The following is a 24287-nucleotide window of genomic DNA, read 5'->3' as shown; positions in this document are numbered from 1 at the left end:
ATAATTAATTTTGCATCATATTTCATCAGTTTGTTGAACTGTTTCGTTGTTATGAGGTTCATTTGGGCCAGAACATTGAAAGAAAGGAATGTGACAATTAACAGGGATTTGCTGAAACAATGGATCTTCTGGCTCTGTCCAAAACCTAGTGATCTGCCTTTCTGTCTTCCTGCCTACATAGGCAGCTGTCTTTTAAGACAGTATTCTGAAATTGGAACTGAAATTTATATGTGATATTTGATTTGGAACACCCTGTAATTACTGTTCAAAAGTTTGGGGTCGGTAAAATATTTTGTTGAATGAAATGAATACTCTTTCAACAAGGATGCATTAAATTGATTAAAAGTGACAGTAAAGACATTTATAATGTTTCAAAAGAGTCATATTTCCAATAAATGTTGTTCTTTTGAACTTTCTATTCATCAAGAAATCCTGAAAAAATGTATCACGGTTTCCATACAAAAATATTAGGCAGCACAACTGTTTTCAACATTGATGATAATAATAATAATAATAAGAAGAAGAAGAAGAAGAAATGTTTATTGAGCAGCAAATCAGCATATTAGAATGATTTCTGAAGGATCATGTGACACTGAAGACTGGAGTAATGATGCTGAAAATTTGACATCACAGGAATAAATTAAGCTTTAAAATATATTCAAATAGAAAACAGTTATCTTAAATTGTAATAATATTTCACAATATTACTGTTTTTCCCCCCTTCTGTTATTTGCAGCCTTGGCGAGCATAAGAGACTACATTCAAAAAAATTAAAAAATCTTACCGACCCCAATTTTTTTTGTCTACAGTTGTCTACATAAGCCACTTTTACAGAGATTCCAGAAAATACATGGATAATGTGTCCTGGGATTTGTCCCAGGATCATTTAAATTTGGTTTATTCACAATGACAGTGATTTTCTGGAATCTTTCCATGTATACACATCCCGTAAAGATCCCATAAAGACATGCAACATCAGGATGTGACATGTAATGTCCCCGCAGAATCTTAAGTTTCTTTATGATCTGCGATTTCTCTCTTGAGAAACCATGCTTGTGCATATTTTTTCTGAATCGAACATAAACTAGCGCATTGCGTACCATTCCACAAGCTGGCGAATGATCTCAGCTTCAGCGGCATCACTACGACACACCCTTTATGGCATTGGTCCTGCCTTTTGTTCACACAGGGCATGTTCCAGGACTGATCCCGGCAATGTTACTAGGTCCCCATCCCAAGATCGATCCTGGGACGTGTTTGCTTTTGTGAAAGGGGCTATTGTCTCACACTGTCATATGAATACTCTGAATGTATGTGGGTAGATCACTACGTTTCAGAACAGAACTTGTCGTCTCTCTTTCTTTTACCTCCTCTTTATCACTTTCACGGTGGTAGTTAATCCGGCTGAGGAATTTGTGTCCGGACGTGATCCATTCTTTCTGAACCAGGCCCTGGAATCCAGCCACAGCCCTGCAGTGAGGGTCACACATCACCTGCACCAGACTGCAGACCACACAGTTCATGTCTCGATCCTCCGGCTCTGAGGAAACACAGAGCAAAAACATCTAATTATTCGCAATACACTCCAGATTTAAACCTAAAATATAAACAGTGGATGAAGGGTTTGCATCGCCCTCTCGTGGTGGTTTCTCAGTGCCTCTGCTCAGCACACATGTGGCGAACAGGTTTTTACAGTGATAGATGAGTGCGTCAGCCTCATCTGAGAAACTCATTCCTGAAGTTATTCATTGGTTGTCAAGACACACAGAATGTTGATGTTCATTGGAGGGCAGCTGCGGGTCACGTGGAGAAAAACAAACATTTTAGAAGACTGTAAAATGAAATGAGAATTTAAAGAATGGAGGGGCACTGCCAGATGTCACTGTTTGTTGGTTTATGGGTTAGGAAAAAGAATAAATCACAACTGTGTGGTATGTTTTAACTTCTGCTAAGAGTGTGTCGTTGAAAAGAGATGAAATCCTATTGTTACAAACTACAGTCTTTATTGATGTTTGGAAGTGCACTTAGTGGTCAGATTTCAAGTAGCATCAAAATTGGCTTTGAAAAACTATTTGCAATTGAGTGCATTATGAAAAAAAACCAAGACAGAGCACATTGCTTTTTTTTTTTTTTGGAAGGAGAGGCTTCATAGAGACAGGAACTAAACAGAGCGTTACTGACAGACTCAGAACAGAGGTGCCGCAACACTGTAAAATATGAGAAAAATCATGTTTACTGAACATTCAAACATGAAAACCTATTCTAGTAGACCCCAAAAACAAAATCTAGACTTTGCAAAAGGGCATAATATGGCCTCTTTAAAACACGTTTGAACAGTAGTGCACACTCAAAGGCCAAATGTTATATTAATTTCTGTTTTTCTCACTGATATTCAGCACATATTGGATTTTGTTGTATGTGTGTAAACAGTAAGGACACACAAGTCATTGTGTGCTAGTGGGGTGCAAAGTTCAGAGTCGGGTCAGGTGACCGTTAATGATCAGTGTGACTAACCTTGGAGAACAACAGTCATGTGACCTCCTCTGAGCAAACAAGCGACCTCTGCCGCTTTTCTCAGACAGCACCTGTGGAAACACAAGTACATCAAACACAGCGGGTTAAAGCACACAGACAGTGTGATTCACCGATAAAGCAACATCAAATACGGAAATAAAAGTTCAAATTTAGTGCATTGCATTGTAGGATGCAGTATGCTCTTTTGCATACAGTGCATTTTAGCAAATGAAGTGTAGGTCTTCTAGCATAGACGAGATTCACATGCTGTCCATAGTATGCATACTGTACAGTGCAGAAATAGTAATAGTGATATGATAGTCAGAGAACAACTGCTGTCAAGAATAGATGAGAGAACATTTCTTCATGATGCACCCAAAGTGTGATATGGTTTAAATTTATATTCATGCACATATGTGACCACTGGACAACAAAACCAGTCTGAAGTCACATGGGTATATTTGTAACAATAGCCAACAATACACTGTATGGGTCAAAATTATCGACTTTTCTTTTATGCCAAAAATCATTAGGATATTAACTAAAGATCATGTTCCATGAAGATATTTCCTACCGTAAATATATTAAAAAATTACTTTTGTGAGTAGATATGCATTGCTAAGGACTTCATTTGGACAACTTTCAACTTTCATTTTTAAAATAGTTGTATCTCTGTCAAATATTGTCATATCCTAACAAACCATACATCAATGAAAAGCTTATTTATTTAGATGATGTATAAACCTCAATATCAAAAAATTGACCCTTATGACTGGTTTTGTGGTCCAAAGTCACACACACACACACACACATATACATATATATATATATATATATATATATATATATATATATATATATATATATATATATATATATATATATATATAAATAAAATATATTTATATATAAATAAATATATATATATATATTTATTTATACCTGGTATAGTCGAGCCAGCGAGTGCTTTCAAGTGTGGAGAGCCACTTGTCATCAGGTACCGATACAGATGACGAAATGTCTGTAGGGCAGAGAGAAGAAAATAAATTTTATTGACTGGCACATTGTAAATTTAACAACATTAGTCAACAACTGGTCAATGGCTAATATATAAATAGAAATATCATTAAATTTTATGATGTAAAAATGTGTAAATTATATCAAACAACTCTAACAAAAAATGCAACAAATATGGCTAATAAATAAATGTAAATAATAATTATAAATATAAAAATAAAATGTAATCATATCAATCAAATCCAACAAAACAAAAATGCAACAAATGTGGCTAATAAATAGACAAATATATAAACATAAATAATATTATATGTAATAAATATAAAATGCACATTTTACATAATATTACATAATTTACATAATTATATCAAACAAATCCAACAAAACAAAAATGCACAATTCACATAACAAAAGTTAATTACAGCAAATAACGCATATATAAAATTGAAATTAAATTAAACATTTATTTACCAACACATTATGTATTCAAAACTGGAAAAAAAAAAAAAAAATTAAAACATTGGCCAATATATTTTAACTCAATGAGCAACTAGAATGTCCGTACATTTTGTTGTCCTTCTTGCACAGTCTATACCGCTAATCTCACAACGGCCAAATATCAGCCTGACTGAAATATCAGTCTATCACATCACTACGTTCTACTCAGAACCAATTGGAATCTTCCAGCATTCTATGGTATCATGCAACAGACTATGCAAAAATGCAGCGCATTCAAGAAAAATGTGGAGAAACAAAAGTCTGTGGTGGGACTGGGCGAGCTGCTCTTTGAACTCGCACCACTATGAGGAATGTTGCGGGCCAGTGTGGGTTCAACCGCAGGAGGAATGTGAAGCCAGACAAAACAACAAGACTGTATCTCTGTAAGACTAAAATTTATCTTTTCAAACAATAGAAGCTCTTGACCTTTGTACACAAAATCTTCAGATCCGCACACAAGTCTCCCAGTCTCAAAACAGCTGTTGCACAAAGTCACAACATTTAACCACAAATGACGAAAGACATTTTAGAAAAAAACTAATCGTCTTAGTTTGGGTGTGACGAGAAGAAATATTCATTTTTGGGTGGATTATTCCTTGTCAAAAGAAATGGAGCATTCTCTTCCAGACAATTAGATAAAGATCTAATTGATCAAAGATCTTGGAGATTCTCTAGGGGCCAGGATGAAGTTTACATACGGTGACAAAAACACACACGTGTAAACCACATCCTGTAAAGATGACGTACATCACATTATTTGTGTGGGTGAACATGGGTTCTGGGGGACAAGAGCTTTGTTGTGTGTAACTGCTAAATATGAAGACAGTTAGGAATGAAATGTCTAGAAAGGTAGAAATCTGATAAAATTTACAAAAAAAAAAAAAAAAAAAATGTGTGTATTGCTAATGCCATTGACACAAGCAAGAAATGTGTTGATGCTTGTAAACAGAGCAATTGATGCAAATAATGTAACAATTAATGCAAGCAGGAAATATGTTAATGTATATGTAGTGTACAAATTGTTATGTAGAAGCAACATGTATGTAAAAGTAGAGATAGTGTGCATCAATAGTGATTATTATAAAAGGGGGGCCTTTAGAGCTCTCTGTGTGGATGATCTTTTTGAGAGAGAGAGCATTTAAGCAAACAGCAAGAGGAAGCCAGCTACAGACCACAACTTCAGAAGATCACAGAAGACACATATGAAGAGTTCAGATGCAAAAACCTTTAACCCTCTACCGCACGCATTATGATAAATCTATAGAAAAAAATATGACTCTTTTTCTTTTCTTAGAATGGCTTAACTTGAAGTGCTGTAAAAAAAAGTTTGGAAAAAAAATATTATTTTAAGGTACTTTATGATATGTTGCCATATGGCAACAACGTACAATAGGGGAAATAACTTAGAATAAGTGTAAGTGTATATAGTTAATATTTTTCCTCAGAAATGTTGTTTGTATTGAATCAATTGGTGCTATTATAAGCTTTAGCAGTAATTATAAACAATACCTTATACTTATTTTCCAACATCTGTGGCTTTTATTTATTCCATTCTCTTTTGCTGAATAATGCTTTATATTCTTTGAATTTCATTACGTTTTTTTGTGAATATTATTTAAATTGCAAATGCAGACAGTTAAAAACAAATCTAATACTGTTCATTATGTATCATAAAACCTTGACATAAAACCAAAAACATTGCAGTTCATGAAAATTCAACATTACGCAATCTTATGAGAGGAAGGTTATGAACATGAACCCCCCATAATCCTTGAAACTTCACCTTTTTTTCTGTACGAAACTTCAAAAAGCATTTTTTTTTTTCTGAGGTGAGACACATGTACACACATTTGGTGCACTTTACCCTAACAACACACTTACAGCCACTTGCACCTGTCTTTTTGAGACACCATGGTAGGCCAGTGGCAGTCCTTAACATATGACTAATCAACATTATATCACTAGCATTAATGTTGTTATTGTTACAGCTTAACAGACTGCAGCTGGCCTTTGCTAGCTAGCTAACCTATTACAATAATGTCATTCCATCATTGCACAGTGTTGCCATATGGCAACACAGACATTTTATCGATTTAACAAATAAATAAAACTATAATACTAATTTCATAACTTTTTTGAGTGGTGAATATGTCATCATAACTTATCTGAGATGATGTTAACAATTTTTCTGTGAATGTGACATGGGCGGGTCCTTGTTTCTTACTGACGTTTTAGTTTGCTTTCAGCAACTACCGACTAGAGACGGCAGTCTGTCAGAAATCGCGCCACAGAAAAAAAATTGCATGCCATGTGACTTAACCAAAGCACATCATTGGCTAAACTAAAGAGGCAGTGGCAGGGAAATGAACACAAAGAGTATGTTGCCATATGGCAACACTATGCAGTAGAGGGTTAAGTCTGTCTGACATGTTTTCTTTTAAAGCTGCAGTCCGTAATTTTTTGCCTCTTTGTCGCCATCTCTGTTTGAAACCTGCAATTGCAGTTATTTGCAGAATTATCTTTATGTGGGTTGTGCATCAGCATGAATCTAATGTTTTGAGGGGAATGTGTGGCTGTCAGTCGGACATTACAGATTGTAGTCTCGGAAATATGGCCAAAATTTGAATTTTCACCAGAAAATGTCACCTGAATAAGTAACAAGACGTGACATAATGAAGCAAAGCTGAACGGCGGCATGCTCAAATTTCCTGTGGAAACCTACCAGTACCACTTGAATTAGAAAACATTATTACAAGCTTACGGTTATGAATCGAGCTAAGATAAGGGGATAGTTTTGAACACTGGTTGGTTATGTACTTTCTCAAAAAAAAGTTTTTAACCAAAAAAAGTTACAGACTGCAGCTTTAAATGGACATTTTTTTTACCAGGCTCATATGTTTAGGTTCAGTAATTTCACTTTAATGGCAGTGAAAAGTTATTAGTCAGTTATTGAAATGCCTTATTTCAAAAAATGTCACTTTAGTCAATAGATTGTCTAAGTCCACCTCTTTGAACAACAAGACAACACTGTTGTGTTTACTTGCTCGTGAGTTGCTTGCTCCTGTCATTGCCACTGTAACGATGGACAAAACATGATAAAATCATGCTCATAACCACCATCATTTCGATTTGCGTCTTCCTATGCGTTCTTCTGTGGACTTAGAGGCTTTTGCTGACAAAGGGAAGTGCCGTTTAGCGGTTTCTGCCAACGAACTGGTATTTCTGAATGGGCTGATGCTGGGATTTAGTGGATTTGAAGCAAAAGTATTTGATGAACGTATATTATGTTCTCATATACAGAGAGCATTCACTCAATATCATTATCTCATTTTTGACTGAGGTGGCATTTAGCTTTTGCATATGATCTGAACTCTACATATACTGAGTAAAGGAGAGGGTAAGCTTTAAGATGTAATTGTGTATTCTGGCCCATGGAAATTCCAGCTTAGCTGGCATAGAGTGGTGTATTTAGCTTTCACCTCTACAAGAAATAATAAAATGAGAATGATGACTGCTCTCAAACTCTGATAGTATTGTTTCAGTCTGTTCATTGCTGTAGAGTAATCCATTTTGGGGTATCATGAGATGAATGTCTAAAAAAGATAGATTTTTATAGCGATATCCTGACAGACTTTACAAAGTCGGTCAAAGTTGCTAACCAGTTGCAACAGAGTGCATAAGAAGGGCATAGCTGTCCTCTGAGGGTGCACTGAATGGAAGGTGTGGTTGTTATCTGGATCATAGGTTAAAAGGTGGTGACCAGAGTAGACACTGAAATAATATAATCGAAGAATAGAATATTATACGCCTACCTGACTCCTCCTGAATTTTAAAGGTAAACCTTTTACAGGAGTTGAGTAGAATAGAGGAAGTGGCTTGTGACTAAAATAGAGTTATGAGGTAGCGGTAGAAACCACCTAGTGGGTGACACTGCACATCCTTTAAAACAGGTCATATTATGCCCTTTTACAAAGTCTTGATTTTGTGTTTGGTATCTTCTAGAATAGGTTTTCATGCTTCAAAAACTCTCCTTCTGAAAAGCGCAAGGTGTTCTGATTGGCCAGCTGGACCAGTGTGTTGTGATTGGTCAAACTGCTTCAAGTGTGTTTGGGAAAGGTCACACCCCTTACCATAACTGTGAGTTTGAACACACTACTAACTAGGAGTGTGATGAGATCTCATGCCGCGAGATTAAAATGTGATGAGATTTTTCGTCGAGGTGATAATATCGAGGCGATAATGCCATGATGGAGTGTGACGGTGAAATTTGGATAGAATATGCCAACGCTACGTTTACATTACACCTCCACTGTCATTTTGCTTTTTATAGAAATAATGATTGCTTCAATCCCATCCAGCTTATCCAACATGAGCTGCAGAATCGTACGTAGTGCTGCAGGAATCAGAGTTCACTGTTCACGTGACGAGAGTAAGTGGTGAGATGACCGACAAGTCCATGGCGTAGAATTCATTGCACAACAGAGCCTATACGTCAGACAAATGTCTTATTTTGTAGAATGCGCGCTCAGCGTGATTTCAAAACCCTGCATTTTGAAAGCGGCTCCCTTGTGTCTCGTCTCGTCACACCTCTACTGCTAACACAATTCAACCAGGTCTCCCCCACCCCAACAATCATAGAATGTTGATTATGTAAAAAACATAATAGGACTCCTTTAAAATACCCTGTTTTAGATGCTGATGTGCTGCTGGACCCATCAAGCCTGCCTGGACAGCATCACCAAGGTCGAACAGCAACAACCAGCATAAACCAGTTTGGAAATTAAATCTGGCCTTTGCATCAGGGTATCATCAAGTCATCAAAAATCAATTAAAAGTACTGACCGCCTAGACAAAGACTCCGGAGTCTTGTGTGAGCCAGTTGGATATCTGCAGGTGACGGCATTTCCTCTCCCAGATCCACAATCACACACAGCTGCTGTCCGCCAAAGAGCACCAACTCCAGGTTCCTGAAGATCACAGACAACAACGGCTCTGTTTATCGATGAATGCTTGACTGCTGCTAAGGGATGTCTGCTTTATCTTGAAAAAATAAAATGACAAACCTGATGTCGTCCTTCTCATGGTAGATGTTATTTTGGAAGCTGGCCATTCGTAGTAAGTCGCTGCCGCGTGGATGTCGCCAGCACCATCGCTGAAGGGAGTTCAATTATTTATTAGAAATGATAAAATATGCTTCAATATTAAAAAAAAAAACAAAAAACATTTGACATTCAGTAGACCAAGCTGTGCCATATTAAACAGCTCACCCTGAAGATAAATGTTCACACACAAAGCTATCGTATGACATCAGAAGTCTTAAAAGGCACAATATGTACGATTTGTGGATTAAAATATCCAAAAGCCACTAGAACAATGTTATATATTTTGTTTACTTGTGCACTTACATTATCCCAAATGTTTCCAAGAATGTTTAAATTCAAAGAAATAAGCAATTTTATCCAGGCGTCGCCTATCAATGAATGACCTCATACCCGCGTTGATGTCTGGTTTTATTTTTGTATAAACCACGGAAGCACCAAAGACGCTTTACTATATTATGTGTTTTATTAGACAGGAGAATACATTCATCAACAGAAAACTAATCATGTTATATAGCTCAACACAGTAAGTCTTATTGTTTAAATCTCATTTTCTTGATTTAGAGCGAGTACCATGTTTTACCATGCCTAGTATCGATCTAGCTTACTGCTCTATACATAGTAGCCGCCGAGTGAACGCAGAGTAGCATTATAACAACTTTCAACACATAAAATGTATCTAATATGGTAAAACAGCGCTGCTTTACCCCACATACGCTTGACTGGAAGAAGCAACTACGGCATAATAAAATATAATAATGTGTCGCACTCGTCTCTCATTAGCAATCACTCCGGCGGCCTGGTTTCTGCTCGCACAGCCCTCGGCCCTGCTCTGCTTCATACTACAGTAGCATTAATAATCTCATCCATGAACATGATTTCTGCATCCCGCCCCAATTCTTTTCCACTGACTGTAGACGTGAAGACAACACCTCCCATGATTCCACGAAATCAAGGCATCATCAAGCTACGCCTTTGTTTTGAATAAGCAACCTCTAGCGAAAATTTATATATTGTGACTTTAAGTCATATGTACTCATTTTATGGTGATTTTATGTCTTTTTTTGAAGCTTGACAGACTAACTCTTTATAAACTGTCTATGTACGGAAAAGAGCTTTTTTTGTGTGTGTGTGTTCCCTTTTGTGTTCCAAGAAAAATTAACAGCATGGACTTAAGTTAATATAATTTTGCCCAGCTCTGCAGCCTTGGTAGAAAATATTTACATTCTGATTATGATAACAATATAAAGTATTATGAAAACAAAAGTTAGGAACATTCCATTTTGAAACATTCAATTCGAAGAAGTAAATAATGTCACATTTAATTTCATGTTGTGTTTAAAAGGGTTGGGATGTCAGAATGAACTCACTGGGATGCGTCCCTCATTGAAGTGGGCAAATGTTTTCTTGAGCTCTGTGTCTAGGACCCTCTGAGGAACCACATTGAATCTGGGCAGACTAGAAGAACACAGAAGGAAAAAAGTGTGAGCAGTTTCCACATGGAACATGATGTGATTATGATTGGACACGCTTGTGCAAACATGATATTATGTGGTGAGCTCACTGTACTTGCAGGCACAAATAGATATAGACTTAAGATAATAACTGTTGTCTACTTTAATGTATTTTAAAATGCAAAGCTGAATTTTCAGCATCATTACTCCAGTCTTCAGTGTCACATGATCCTTCAGAAATCATTCTAATATACTTATTTGATGCTCAAGAACCATTTCTTTTGCTCAAGAACTCATTTACATTTTTTTTCAGGATACTTTGATGAATAGAATCTTTTGTAACTTTATAAGTGTCTTTTCTGACACTTCTGATCAATTTAATGCATCCTCGCTCAATGAAAGTATTTATTTCTTTACAAAAAAAATTAAAATAAAATAAAATGATTGACCCCAAACTTCAACTTAAAAGTGTATAAAGCATTTGGATAAGCATGCAATATGTAACTACAGTAGTTGACAAAAGTGAGGGAATTGTATTCGGGATTTGTTTTTAATGACCCTATAAGTTCAATTAAACCATTAAAAAAATATGATGAAAAAATGTAATATATTTTTAAATATTTTAAATATGAGGCGACTTGGTTAATGTACTTATCTGACTAAATTATTTGACAAAAAAATGAGTAAAATACAGCTACAGGTTTTATTTTACTTTGCCAAAAAAAAGAAAAAAAGAAAAAAAGCATACATTGACTACAATAATTTCTTTCAACATAATTTCTTTGTATGACAGCCTGGCCAAAAATTGTGTCCGCATAATTTCATTGCGTTTTCACAAATAAAACAATTACGCTATCTTTAACACATTTTTAGTAAATTTAGTTAATTTTCCTATGCCGGACAACTCTTTTGGCCACTACTGTATATATAGCTGTTATATAACTTTACTTCTTTGCATGTATAAATCAGTAAGTGTGGCCAGTAATGTTGAAATGCTAACTATTATTATTTCGCTTTTTTACATCCAATTTTGTGTAAGATGTCTTCACCTGATGTCACCTTTGTATACAGCAAAAATAGGATGTTAATATATTGTTTTGAACACACCAATGGTTATTAATCAGAAATGATGTGTGGGAAATGTATTTAGTAAACTGTTATGGAACTGTTATTAACCATCAGTTGTGTTTAAAAACAGCCACTAAAGTCAAAACTAATCTGAGCACAGGAGGTCTGAAAGAGAATCTCTACCTGGTGGACATCTCAAAGCGGTCATTGACAGAGCTGACCCTCCAGCCAGTGGCACCTGTCCTCTCCAGCTCCTGCTCCCAACCCAAGGAACTCTCGAACCAGTTCATGGTAGGGTCACGCCGCCTGTTGCTTAGAAACTGCTTCATTTCTATAGACAGCAAAGAGAGTCATTGAAGGTTTGGATTGGACAATGTGCAAAAACCTCCTGGGTGCTGCAAACTCAATTTGTTTGCTAGAGAGCAAGCGGACTAGTGCAATGTACATGAACGGACTACAAACAAACCTTGACAAGGTTGAAAAAGGGCTAGAAGGTGACCTGTTTCAGATTACTTTCCATTATTCATCTGGTTGACGGTCACTTTCCTTCTCAGAGATGTGGCTTAGCTCACATTTCCTTCTATGATTCGTTTGAATATCAAATATGCGTGGGTCACACAGCTAGGACTAGGTGAAAACAATTATATTTCAAAATTATTCAGCTCTTTGAAGAGATAAATTAATTTTTTTGTATTTAATCTGAAATCGCTTGAAAAAATTAATGGATTTGTTTTTTAAAAGAACCATTATTTCAGCCATTATAGCTAAGTAGATACAAAATGTTTAATGCAAGATGTAAAAATTCAATAATATATATATAAAAAAAAAAAAAAAAAAAATCAAGAATGATTTTCACTAAATGACCACAAGAAAAAAAAAAAAGACATTTACATTCATCTGTAAAATAATACTTAGTAAATTTAATTACATGTAGCTCATTATTGCTGTTTATTTATTAAGACTTTTAATTCATACACATACATATACTTTTAATACAATATTGCTCACTCTTATAATAAAAACTCTTAAAAACCTGACAAAAACAACTGAAATGTACAAGAAATTCCTGCATATTTATGCATTTCTACTTTCAATTTTTAATCTGTTAATGAGCGCATCATATGGAAAATATCACATTCTAACTATGTACAAATATTAGATAAACATCTTAAAAAGTTCATATTCACGTATTATTCTAAATGATAAACATTGCAAAACAACCCTCAGGGAACATTTTGGAGTCATACTGCAGATAAGGAAAAATTATGTCTATGACTTTATCTATAAACACAGGATTTTCTCTCCTCCCTCGCTTTTATCTGTTGCGTTATAATTAATAACAACTCACCAATACTACCCAAAGCAGCATTCTGGAAGGAGAGGATGGTCCCAGGTTTCAGTGGCTGGTAGGTCTTAGCAATGGTATACGTAATCTGAAAGCAAGTTAAAGTAGTGTCATTACTATGTTGATCAACAATAAAGACTTGAAACATAAGTGCAAATACTTCAAGCTCAAGGTTAGAAGTTGCGATGGTTAGCATGACCCTGGCGGTGGATGCTGTAACTACATGACCATTCAAAAACAGCTATGTATTCTGAACTTTTTAAAGAGCCCCTGTGGTGAAAATATTTTTTTTAAATGTTGTTTATATGTCATTGTGGTGTTTTTAATATGCTTTAAGACAAACCATGTGCAAATTCATCAGTCGACACCATTGCTGAGAATTTTCTTCTTAAAACTGCAGTGAATCAAAGACCATCTCAAAAACGTGGTTTGAAACCGCCATTGTTCCCTACATAACAAATATGTTGTAACCAATCCCGTCAACATGCGGGCAGGCTTTAGCATATCAGCGAAGCAGTGGAGTCTCAAAAGAAGCCAGGTTATCCTGGTATTTTTTCTGTTGATATGAAAAATCAGGTACATTTAGCAATATAGAGGGTGAATAATGTATATTATGTATATTACAATGTTACATGGCTGAATTAAACCACTATTTCCACTTGCCATCGTGCAGCATTTACTACAGTAAAGTTGAAATTGAAAGAATCTGGTGTGATTGAGTGTAGGTGGGGACCAATTTGCATATTCATGGATCCACGTATAATAAATGAAGCAAGGGTGTAGAGTTACATTCAAGCTGTTTTAAGGCATGAAGAAATTATTCACAGGAAAAAACGTTTATTATTTAACGTTATTATTTTGGTGATCAAAGATAAGTTTTAAGGGATAAAAGTTTTAAATAATTTTTAATTAAATCAAATTACATTAAATTACATTTAATTCAATTTAATTTAAGAATAGAAGATATTTTGCCTATGTATATTCCTGAAATGGACATCTGTATTTCCTGCCTGCTGCCTTTGACAACCCAGCTCAGGATAGTCAAAAAATTCATGCCTGCATTTGGGTAAAGCACAGTATCGTTCAAAAGTTTGGGGTCATTAAGATTTTTTAACACTTTTATTCAGCAAGAATGCATTAAACTGATCAAAAGTAGCAGTAAAACATTTGTTACAAGATAAAATAAATGCTGTTAATAAAATTTCTATTCATCAAAGAATCCAGAAAAAAAATTATCAGTTTCCACAAAAACATTAAGCAGCAATTGTTTTCAACACCGATAATAATAATAATAAGAAGAAATGTTTCTTGAGCAGCAAATCAGCATATTAGAATGATTTCTGAAGGATCATGTGACACTGAAGACTGGAGTAATGATGCTGAAAATTCAGCTTTGATCACAGGAGTAAATTACATTTTAAATCACATATTCAAATAGAATACAGATATTTTGGATTGTGGTAATACTTTACAATGTTACCGTTTTTACTGTATTTTTGATCAAATAAATGCAGCCTCGGTGAGCATAGGTGACTTCTTTAAAAAAATTTCAAAATATCATACCGACCCTAAACTTTTTAACAGTAGTGTATGTCTGACATTATATTAAGACAAACCTCCACAGCTTGAGTATCAGGTGTGAGTCTGTCGAACAGGAAGCAGAGAACACGCAGGTCTCGGCAGTATAACACCAGTTCCTCCGGGGTGAACTTCAGAGAGCAGGTAGGGGTCACGAGTTTGGTGCGAGACGGTCCCACTACAACAGACATTTATATGTATTAAAACACTGGGTTAAAATGCGACCTGGATATGTTCTTGACAGGTTTCATGAAAACTGAAAATCTCTCAATCAGTAAAGATCGCCTCACCTGCCACAACTTTGTCAATAGAGGCGAGAGCTACGTCATGATCTCCAAGCAGCACAGGATCTGCATTATCCTGAATAAAGAGAAAAAGAAGCCATCAAGACAAATATGTCTGCAGAGGATGTTACACTAGACTGCCAGAGACTTTATAAACCTCAGCACGCCAAAAGCACTTCACAATTCACAGTAAGGCTCAACTTGACACGGAAAACAGTGCTGGGATTCTCATCCCGGAAACATCTCAGCAATCTGTGGCACTCACGTCAGGTTTCTGGCTGTCCTGAGGCACGAAGGCTACTCTGAAATGAGTGCAGAACAGAGTCCCAGACAACCAGCCTCCTCCTTCCTTAGCCGACAGCTTCTTCCTCACCAGCACGGCCCGCTGCAGCACACACTCTCCTGAAGACACAAACACATGATGAAAACTGGACTTTTAGTTCATATTTGTTAACTTGGAGTCATCTATACTGCTTAAAGTTTACTATAGCAACAGGAAAATGTGACTAAAATGTGGAAATAAAACTGTGAACTAATATCTGTGGAAGGAATTCAAACACAAACATCTGGTTTTTAATTCCAAGGCAATCTTCAAAGGCTCTGTAGGCCACATATATAAAGGATATGTGGTATTTATAAAAAAAAAAAAAAAAAAAAAATTGTGGGAATTTGTGATTCTGTTGACATAAAACTCACGCAATAATAAAAAATAAAGACATGGGGCAGGGTTTAATGTTGGTAGAGCCTCTTAAAGCTGCCAGAGTCATGAACACGCTCTCAACACATGAAATGAGTCGGATTGCTCTTGCACTTGTGGTCACTTTTCAAGGGCGAATTTCTTCATTTTATGACTCTCAAGGGTGAGTTGGACCCTAAAGCTCATTCCTGAGGCATCATGGACCCAGATGTCTGAGAGAACAGGCCGGAAGCAGAGAGATCGGACTGTCACGGTGATTACTGGACTGTTAGAAAAACAGAGCATTTAGGATGGAGGAGTGAAATGAGGAATGAAAATGCATTCAATTCAACAAGGCTTAGAACTGTTTCATTCTTATTTTTAACGAAAACTATTAAAAATGGTATATATTATATATAATATATAATATATATATATATATATATATATATATATATATATATATATATATATATATATAATATATATATAATATATACCGTTATATATAATATATATTATATATTATATATATATAATATATAACGTTTTTAATAGTTTTCGTTAAAAATAAGAATGAAACAGTATATATATGGGATGGCATATTAAAGGGGACCTGGGATGTAATATAAGTCTCTGGTGTCCCCAGAATGTGTCTGTGAATTTTCAACTCAAAATACCCCACAGATCATTTATTATAGCTTGTCAAATTTGCCCCTATTTGGGTGTGAGCAAAAATATGCCGTTTTTTGTGTGTACCTTTTAATGCAAATGAGCTGCTGCTCCCAGCCCCCTTTCCAGAAGAGGGCGGAGCTTTAACAGCTCACACTTCAGTTGCTCAACAACAACAAAGCTGGAGAATCTTACACAGCCAAAACGACGATTGTCAGTAACGGTGATCAGCCTTATTCAAACCATTGTTAGTGACAACGTAATGTAGCAGCCACCAGTCTTTCATTTCTCAATTTAGCTCAAAATTAAACAGTTTCAATCATAATGATCTAACCTGGCTTGTGTTCAGGATTTGCTCCTGTGCTAATTTGAACCACACATCCAGTATAATTTGTTTTTGTCAGCATTTGTTTTCCATTTGTTCTTCACTTTAAGGCAAGAGTAGCGTGAGCTACCAGAGCCATGCCATGCTGTTCATCTCTCTCAGATTCACATCAGCCTGATTTTTTCCAGGTTTTAGGCAACTGCATGACATCTTGTGAATAAGAAACCATCAAGCATGGTCAAATCTCACATTCCCAATGATAACAGAGAAAACATCGATCTTATTACTTCATGAGCTTCTGTTTAAAACATTGCCAGCAAGGTATGACTAGTAGGACTCGGTAACAGTGACTTTAAACCAGATAAAAAAGGACTAACAGCTCTGACCACTTCCACAACGCACACTCTTCAATTGGCATGCCGTATGTCACTTACTATATATAGAAAAGCACACAGAAAATGTCCCTACTTTCTAATAGATATCACATAATTAGGCTTCTGGAGAAATCAGACAGTCCTGGGCTCGTAAACAGTAATAAAATTAAAAAAGAAAAAATAAAGTAGAACATAAATAAATAAGAAAAATATAAAAAAGAAATAAGAAAAATGAAAAAATAAATAAAAATAAAAGGTAATAAATAAAAATGAATAAGTAATAAATGAATAAATAAAAAAAGAATAAATAAATAAAGATAAAAAAATATATAAAAAATAAATAAATAATAATAAGTAATAAAATAAAAAATAAAAGGTAATAAATAGAAATAAGTAATAAATGAATAAATAAAAAAGAATAAGTAATAAAATAAAAAATAAAAGGTAATAAATAGAAATAAATAAGTAATACATGAATAAATAAAAAGAAAAAATAAAGAAAAATATAAAAAATAAATAAAAAAGAATAAGTAATTAAAGAAAAAATAAAAGGTAAAAAATAGAAATAAGTAATAAATGAATAAATAAAAAATGAAAAATAAATAATACAAATAAAATGACAATAAATAAATAAAATGTAAAAAAATAAATAAATACATAAATACACGAGTTCTGCTAGAACTCACTGAGGTTTTGTCCCAGTTACAGGAATAAACCACAAAATCAAATAAAAAAATACACTAACACAGCTAAATAATAACATCTGCTGCAGAAACTGCCAGGAAACAAATTCCTTTTTTTTTCACCCACCCAACAACACCAATAAGAGCATGCTATATAACTCTATATAACAATTAAACACTGAACAGCAGCATGTTTAAAATCGCATACTACTATACAACCCACACTATTTTTACAATATGCAGTATGTGCATCATGTGTCTTTTCTGTATGAATCTGCCAAAATGAGCAGTACAACCAGAGCGCCCCACGGAAATGCTGCATCACACAATGCAATGCAATTGGTATAAAAAGTGCAAACGGACTCAAATTGAATTTTGATTCTGAGATGCTAACTGGATGCCATTCTCTCAATTAAACATAATGAGGTCATGTTACAACAATGCAGCGTACTACATGTTTGAATAATTTATCATTGCATTACATACATTTCTTTTAAACAGTAGGCTGTCAACAGTATATACAGTATAATCTACTCTTTCAAAAATCCTCTGACCTCTTCACCCCCCAGGACCGATTCAGTTTCCTCTGTCCTGCGTTGGAGGGTTATCAGAGATGGTGCGGATGGAGTTTGAGTTTCACACACGACCGTACTGACGATAAGACCACGTGTGTGTCCCTTTGTGAGCCCTTTGACTCTGAATGGTTAATCTGTGTTTGTGCGCTCCATATTCAAACCATTGTGGATGGATGGCACTTGTGATATCTATAAGCTTAGACCTCTAAGATTCAAATGAATGAGATCCCAAAACAAAGGAGCAGTCATGACATGTGCTGCTTCAGACTCAAGAATTATATATACTGTCTACACTGCCTATATTTTATTACTGTATTTATGTCTATACTGTATACACTACCACTCAAAAGTTTAAAGCTGGAAGATTTTTCAAAGTTTCTGATAGAAGTCTCTTATGCTCACCAAGGCTGAATTTATTTGATTAAAATACAGTAAAAACTTTGGGAAATATTGGGAAATATTATTACAATGTAAAATTCTATTTGAATATATTTTAAAATGGAATTTATTCCTGTGATGACAAAGCTGAATTCGGAGTCTCACATGACTCTTCAGAAATCTATGTAAGCTTGTTTCCACCTCTAAAAAAAATAAAATAATTGCAACTTTATATCTCACAATTCTGACTTTTTTCTGAGAATTGTGAGATATAAATTCACAATTGCGACTTATAAAGTCACTTTTTCCTCAGACCTGCAAGTTTATATCTCTCAATTCTGACTGTAACATGCAATTGCGAGTAATAAAGTCAGAATTGTGTGATATACCCCGGTTTCACAGACAAGGCTTAAGCTAGTCCTAGACTAAAATGCATGTTTGAGCTGTTTTAACTGAAAGCAACTTATACTGACATATCTTAAAATATGTCAGTGACATTGTTTTGTCTCAAGATGTACACCAGTAATGTTTTTTTTTTCTAGTGTACGTTTATTAAAGACACTTAAATATCCTAATTGAGCTAAGGCCTAATCCTGGCTTAGGCTAAGCCCCGTCTGTGAAACCGGGCCAGAAACTTGCAATTGCGTCTTGTTTTTTCCACAGAATTGACAGTTTATATCTCACAATTATGACTATAACTTGCAATTGCGAGTTATAAATTCATAATTGTCAGATACAAATGTGCAATTCTAAGAAAAATAAAAATAAAAAATGTCAGTCTTTTTCCCGCATAACACGCAAATGCGAGATTATATCTCTCAATTCAGAGAAAAAAAGCCAGAATTGCAAGAAAAAAGTCAGAATGAGATATAATGAGATATAAACTCGCATTTCTGAGAAAACAGTCAGTTTTTATTACCTTTTTTATTTTTATCCTTTATTACCTTTTTATTTTTTATTCATGGTGGAAACAAGCTTCCATAGAAATCTAATATATGCTAATTTGCTGTTCAAAAAACATTTCTTATTATTATCAATGTTGAAAACTTTGTTTTAGAAACAAAGTTTTCAACATTGATAATAATAATTTAAATTTTAGAAACTGTGACATTTCTTCTCAGAATTATTTAGTGAATAGTTTAATTTAATATACTGACTCCAAACATTTCAACTGTAGTGCATACTGTTCAAACAGAAAACATAAAAGTAATTTGACACTTTCTAGTTGACAAATTAATGTTTTCAGCACTAACAGGAGATCTGCAGGTGTCAATAAAACGAACCCGCGTTCACGCAACAATGTCTGCTCTCGTGTCAACACATCACGCATGCACCATGCTGCTCTCGTGAACGCGCGTTGGAGCATGTTTATTTTGTAAATAAAGTGGTTAGCGATTGTTTCTCTGAGCAAACAAAGCACTCGCATTGCTTCATAAGAATTGAGGTTAACCCACTAGAGTCACATGGATTACTTTAATGATGTCTTTACTACCCTTCCGGGGCTTTAAAGTGATAGTTGCAGGCTGCAAATGGAGGGACAGAAAGCACTAAGATTTCATTAAAAATATCTTCATTTGTGTTCCGAAGATGATCAAAAGACTTATGGGTTTGGAACGACATGAGGGTGAGTAAATAATTTTGGGTGAACTATTCCTTTAATATTGCTCAAAAAAAATCGAATTAGTCCTGAGAATATAAAATATAAAAATGATGCAATAGCTTTAGACATTCAGACATTTTAAGTGTGAATTAAGTGTCCAACATTTTGGGGGCCGCTGTATTAAATGTCCTTTAGAATGTTATAGAATTCACAAGTGTAAACAGTGAAAAGTAGAAACACAGACAGGTGTGCGTGTTTGGAGTCCAAACAGTATGAGAATATGAAAGCTGAACAACAACAAAGACTGAACTGTGTGCGAGTAGGGCGTTGAGGTTAGTAGCAGCTCTATTAAACGTTGACGCGGCGGGAAACGCTCTGTGCTCCCAAAGGGCCGCAGAGTGTAAGTGCTGATATGAAGCGTTACAGATTAGGTTGTCCGGGTCGGACTTACGGCCGGCAAACATTCCTGAGTAAAGCTGCTGCTTAAACACACTGCTGACGCTGAGATTATGGAGAGGGGCTGCTGGGGTTCAACACGCACTCAGCACACTAAGTGATTGTTTTCTGAGTCCATTCACACCCACATAGACAGACTGTTATTCTCCTGCACAGACCACAACCATCCAGACTTGGCTCTTTCCTTTTGGAATCAACTACCTAGATTAAAAGCAGCGAAGCTACTAATGTGACCACATTTTTCAGTAGGGTTTTCAAAACAGTGTAACTTTTCCAACAAAGAGCGGAGTCACATGCCAAAACTCTACATCACTGCTTTTGTATGTCACATTGTACTAAATAAACACACTCCTAGAATATTCCCTTCTCTCATGTTCTTACTGTTCCTGTGCATTTTATAATATTTACATGGGGTTTGCTGTTTTGTATTTCCTGTTTTAGCTGAGTGGGTGTGGCCTTAAAGAATTGCAAACTGCATGTGAGCGCTCTTTTTAGCTATTTATGGAAGTGTATGTTGGTTTTATCTGTCCTATTTATTGTATTTATTGATTTGTTTTAACTCTTGTTCTTAATCATCTTGTGTATTTTATTAATGGTGAAGCAACTGAAAAAAAATTGTACACTCCAAATAGTAAGTGGGAAAATGTGTATTTAAGGCAGCCGTCATTAGTGGAAGGGGGAATTGAAGGACGGAGTGGGTCATTGATGAATAAGGTTTTTAAAAGTGTAAAATAAAAAACATAATGGAGATATAATTCATTTTGAAGTTTTATCAAGTGTTATCAATGAGATTATGTGATTTTTATAATCAGTTAACACTGCTTTTGTCATTTTTTGCAAGATTTGTCACCAAAAAGTCATTCGGTTTAACCAAAATTAACCACTTTTGGTTATACCGAATGACAATATTTTCAAGCAATGCTAACTGGGTAATATATCTAGCTAGCTAACAAAAGGACAATTAAACATTTTATATTAGTACAAGTTTTTAAAATATTACAACATTTTCCATGTTTTATAGCGATTGTACCGAATGACCTGATGTTTCGGGACATGCGTATGAGCGAGTGAAAACATGAATTTTTCAAATAGTTAAGAGAGAGTTAGTTACTTTGCTTCATGACCATGTGGTCCTTTGCAGGTGTCTGAATGATGTCACATCCTGTCACATGATATTTACTGCATGACTTGATCTAAAATGGTCCCTTTATATTGGTTACTCCGAATGACATCAATGAAATTAATTTTTCCTGACATTCTTTCTAATAACAAAGCAACGACTTCTACACATAATTTTAATACCATTTTGCACTATGTTGATATATGATGTTATAAAATAATGCCGGAATAAAAAATATTACATTTTAAGATATTTTAATCACAAATTAAATGGCTGTATTGGCCTTTGGACGGTTAAACCAAATGACCTTTTGACACTTCAAAATCTTTAAAATACTTTTATATGTAGCAAAATATAATTAAAAGCTTTTGGATTCAATGAAAGTGATCTAGTTGTACTATCTTACATACTTTGGATGCCATATCTTGGTGTTTTTTTATTATTAAGGCCATCGGACAAAAAAATGACCCGATCATGGTTTTTGAGAGAATGTGAACTAGGTTATAGAAATGCTGCTTGAGCACACTGAAATTCTGTCCTCAGATGAAGAGCAGAGTTTGTACTGTTTTAGTATATAACAATTGTAGTTTTTATTGATAACCTGTTTTATTTCTCTTAACCATATTTATTTGCACATTTTGCACATGCGCTTTAATAAACATCTTGCTGGACTACAAAATCGCTCCTGTTCTTATATCATGGTGTGATTCTCCTTGTGACTGTTTGGGTCCCTATCATAAACCTCATAGATAAAAACATGGAAATATAAATGTCAATATACTATAAAAATAAGCTTGCATTGTGGGACTTTACCTGGTAAACAGCAGAGGCCGAGCACATCTCTGCCCCGTGCATGAAGGCTACTGTGGCTCATCATCCTCTCCTGCAGCAAACACACAGAGATAACAAAGAAATGAAGCTTATCACACATGCTGTCAAATACAAAACTGGTTACATTTATTTACACAATATATTTATCTCAAAGTTCATTCAAATTATCTGGTTCAGTAAGTTCAGAATAACAGCAACTTAATTAAGCAGACACGTTAATGCAAAAACTTTGAAAAATGTCAAAATATTGGAGGATTGATTGGTCTGGTTGATGCACGCTAATTAAGCATATATTTTTGTAATTTGCCTTCTGATACTGTGACACAAGAAAAAGGGTCTTCATATGCACTGATCAGACTGGTGGTTTTTAACAAGATGCAAGAAAGCACTTCCTGGCTATTTAAATTCTTTGACTGAAATAGTCTTTCAGGTTTACTCATTTCCTCCTTTCTCACAGTGCAACTGAACCACAAAAGTAGCTTCATTTATAAGAGGCTAAAACTGCACACGTCGATGTTATCAACCCATTTTAAAACAAAGCGTCTTTCATTTGCAATCCACTACGGAGTAGAACAGAAGTATAAGAGGGGAGACATACTTCCAGAGGTCTGAACCCACAGCTCTTAACACCCTGCAATGGAGAACGCTCTTCAGCATCTCTAACTTTTCCATATTGAGAGTTTGATCCAGAAGCATCTGGCTACATTATGGAGATACAACAGACACCATCGTTACTGTTCATTTCACTGTGTATACGGTGCTGAGGAAGCCTCCAGAGCTGAAATCCACATATGATAATGGATGTTTAGTTTCACTTGCTCTAAGCGATCGACCAATCACAACAGAGCTGGACCATCTGACCAATCAGAGCAGAGTAGGCTCTCGGAAAGGAGGGGTTTAGAGAGACCGAATCTTCAAACGAACCATTTTAAGACTTTTTGAGAAATGTGGTGATGTGCAATGTACATTATGAGAAAATTAAAGTGTTAAAACAAAATTTGATCTTGGATGCATGTAAATCTATTGTAGGTGACTCTGATTTCCTTCAGCTGAGACACTTCAGATGTGTACTGTTTGCCATGATGGTTTTGAATTGCTTGAAATATGATTGGAGTCACTTCAAAGAGGAAAATACAGTTAAGTGCAACATGTACAGCGCAAGTCTGTCATATAGGCTAAATAAAATTATAATGAAAACATTATTATTGTGTGCGTTGGACATGGCTTTTAATGGTGAGATTTCTGTTTTTGTAATCAGGCTCTCCAAAATTATACAAAAATTTGGATTTAGACTTATCAGCCATTATATTGTTTATCAGCTTTCAAATATAAAGATTAATGAGTTATTGGTATCAGCCAAAAATTTCATATCAGTGCATCCCCAATTTCTTGGAAATATTTTGAATCATTTATTGCCGGCTCTAAAGTTACAGTTCAGTTTGTATAAGGGTCAATGATGTGACGTCTAAATTTTCTGTCTGATTGTATTTTTTTTTTTCAGTTAAAATTTGGTTTGAATGCATAAAACATCATGTATATGTAGTACCTCTCCTGTGCATGTACAAAAAAACATTAGTTATTTGTAATTTTCTGTTATTTAAAGTGTCAAAATATCATGTGGTGCTGCTGTCCGGCTTCTAACTTCTGTTTTGGAAATCACTCTAAATTTATTCAAATTCATTTTCTGCACTAATTGGCATGATTTCCAACGGGTTTTTGTAATCTTGTACAAAAGTGCAA

The 24287-nt window shown here is 35.0% G+C and overlaps 1 protein-coding gene across 1 annotated transcript in view; it reads right to left on the bottom strand.

Moving 5' to 3' along the window:
• The window catches only part of mtmr11 (myotubularin related protein 11), a 43036-nt gene that overhangs the window by 10354 nt on the left and 8395 nt on the right, over positions 1–24287 (bottom strand). The window contains exons 2-13 of the mRNA XM_067410787.1: positions 22530–22599; positions 15123–15259; positions 14864–14933; positions 14612–14751; positions 12999–13083; positions 11834–11981; positions 10499–10586; positions 9093–9181; positions 8872–8996; positions 3457–3535; positions 2515–2585; positions 1368–1540 (exon numbers count right to left, since the gene is read on the bottom strand). Coding sequence (XP_067266888.1) covers positions 1368–1540; positions 2515–2585; positions 3457–3535; positions 8872–8996; positions 9093–9181; positions 10499–10586; positions 11834–11981; positions 12999–13083; positions 14612–14751; positions 14864–14933; positions 15123–15259; positions 22530–22599 — 1275 coding nt within the window. The remainder of the gene's footprint in view (positions 1–1367; positions 1541–2514; positions 2586–3456; positions 3536–8871; positions 8997–9092; positions 9182–10498; positions 10587–11833; positions 11982–12998; positions 13084–14611; positions 14752–14863; positions 14934–15122; positions 15260–22529; positions 22600–24287) is intronic.

The sequence above is a fragment of the Chanodichthys erythropterus genome, chromosome 2 (assembly GCF_024489055.1).
Source record: "Chanodichthys erythropterus isolate Z2021 chromosome 2, ASM2448905v1, whole genome shotgun sequence".
NCBI lineage: Eukaryota > Metazoa > Chordata > Actinopteri > Cypriniformes > Xenocyprididae > Chanodichthys > Chanodichthys erythropterus.
Note: the sequence above shows the minus strand (reverse complement) of the source record. Positions and strands in the feature narration are given on the sequence as shown.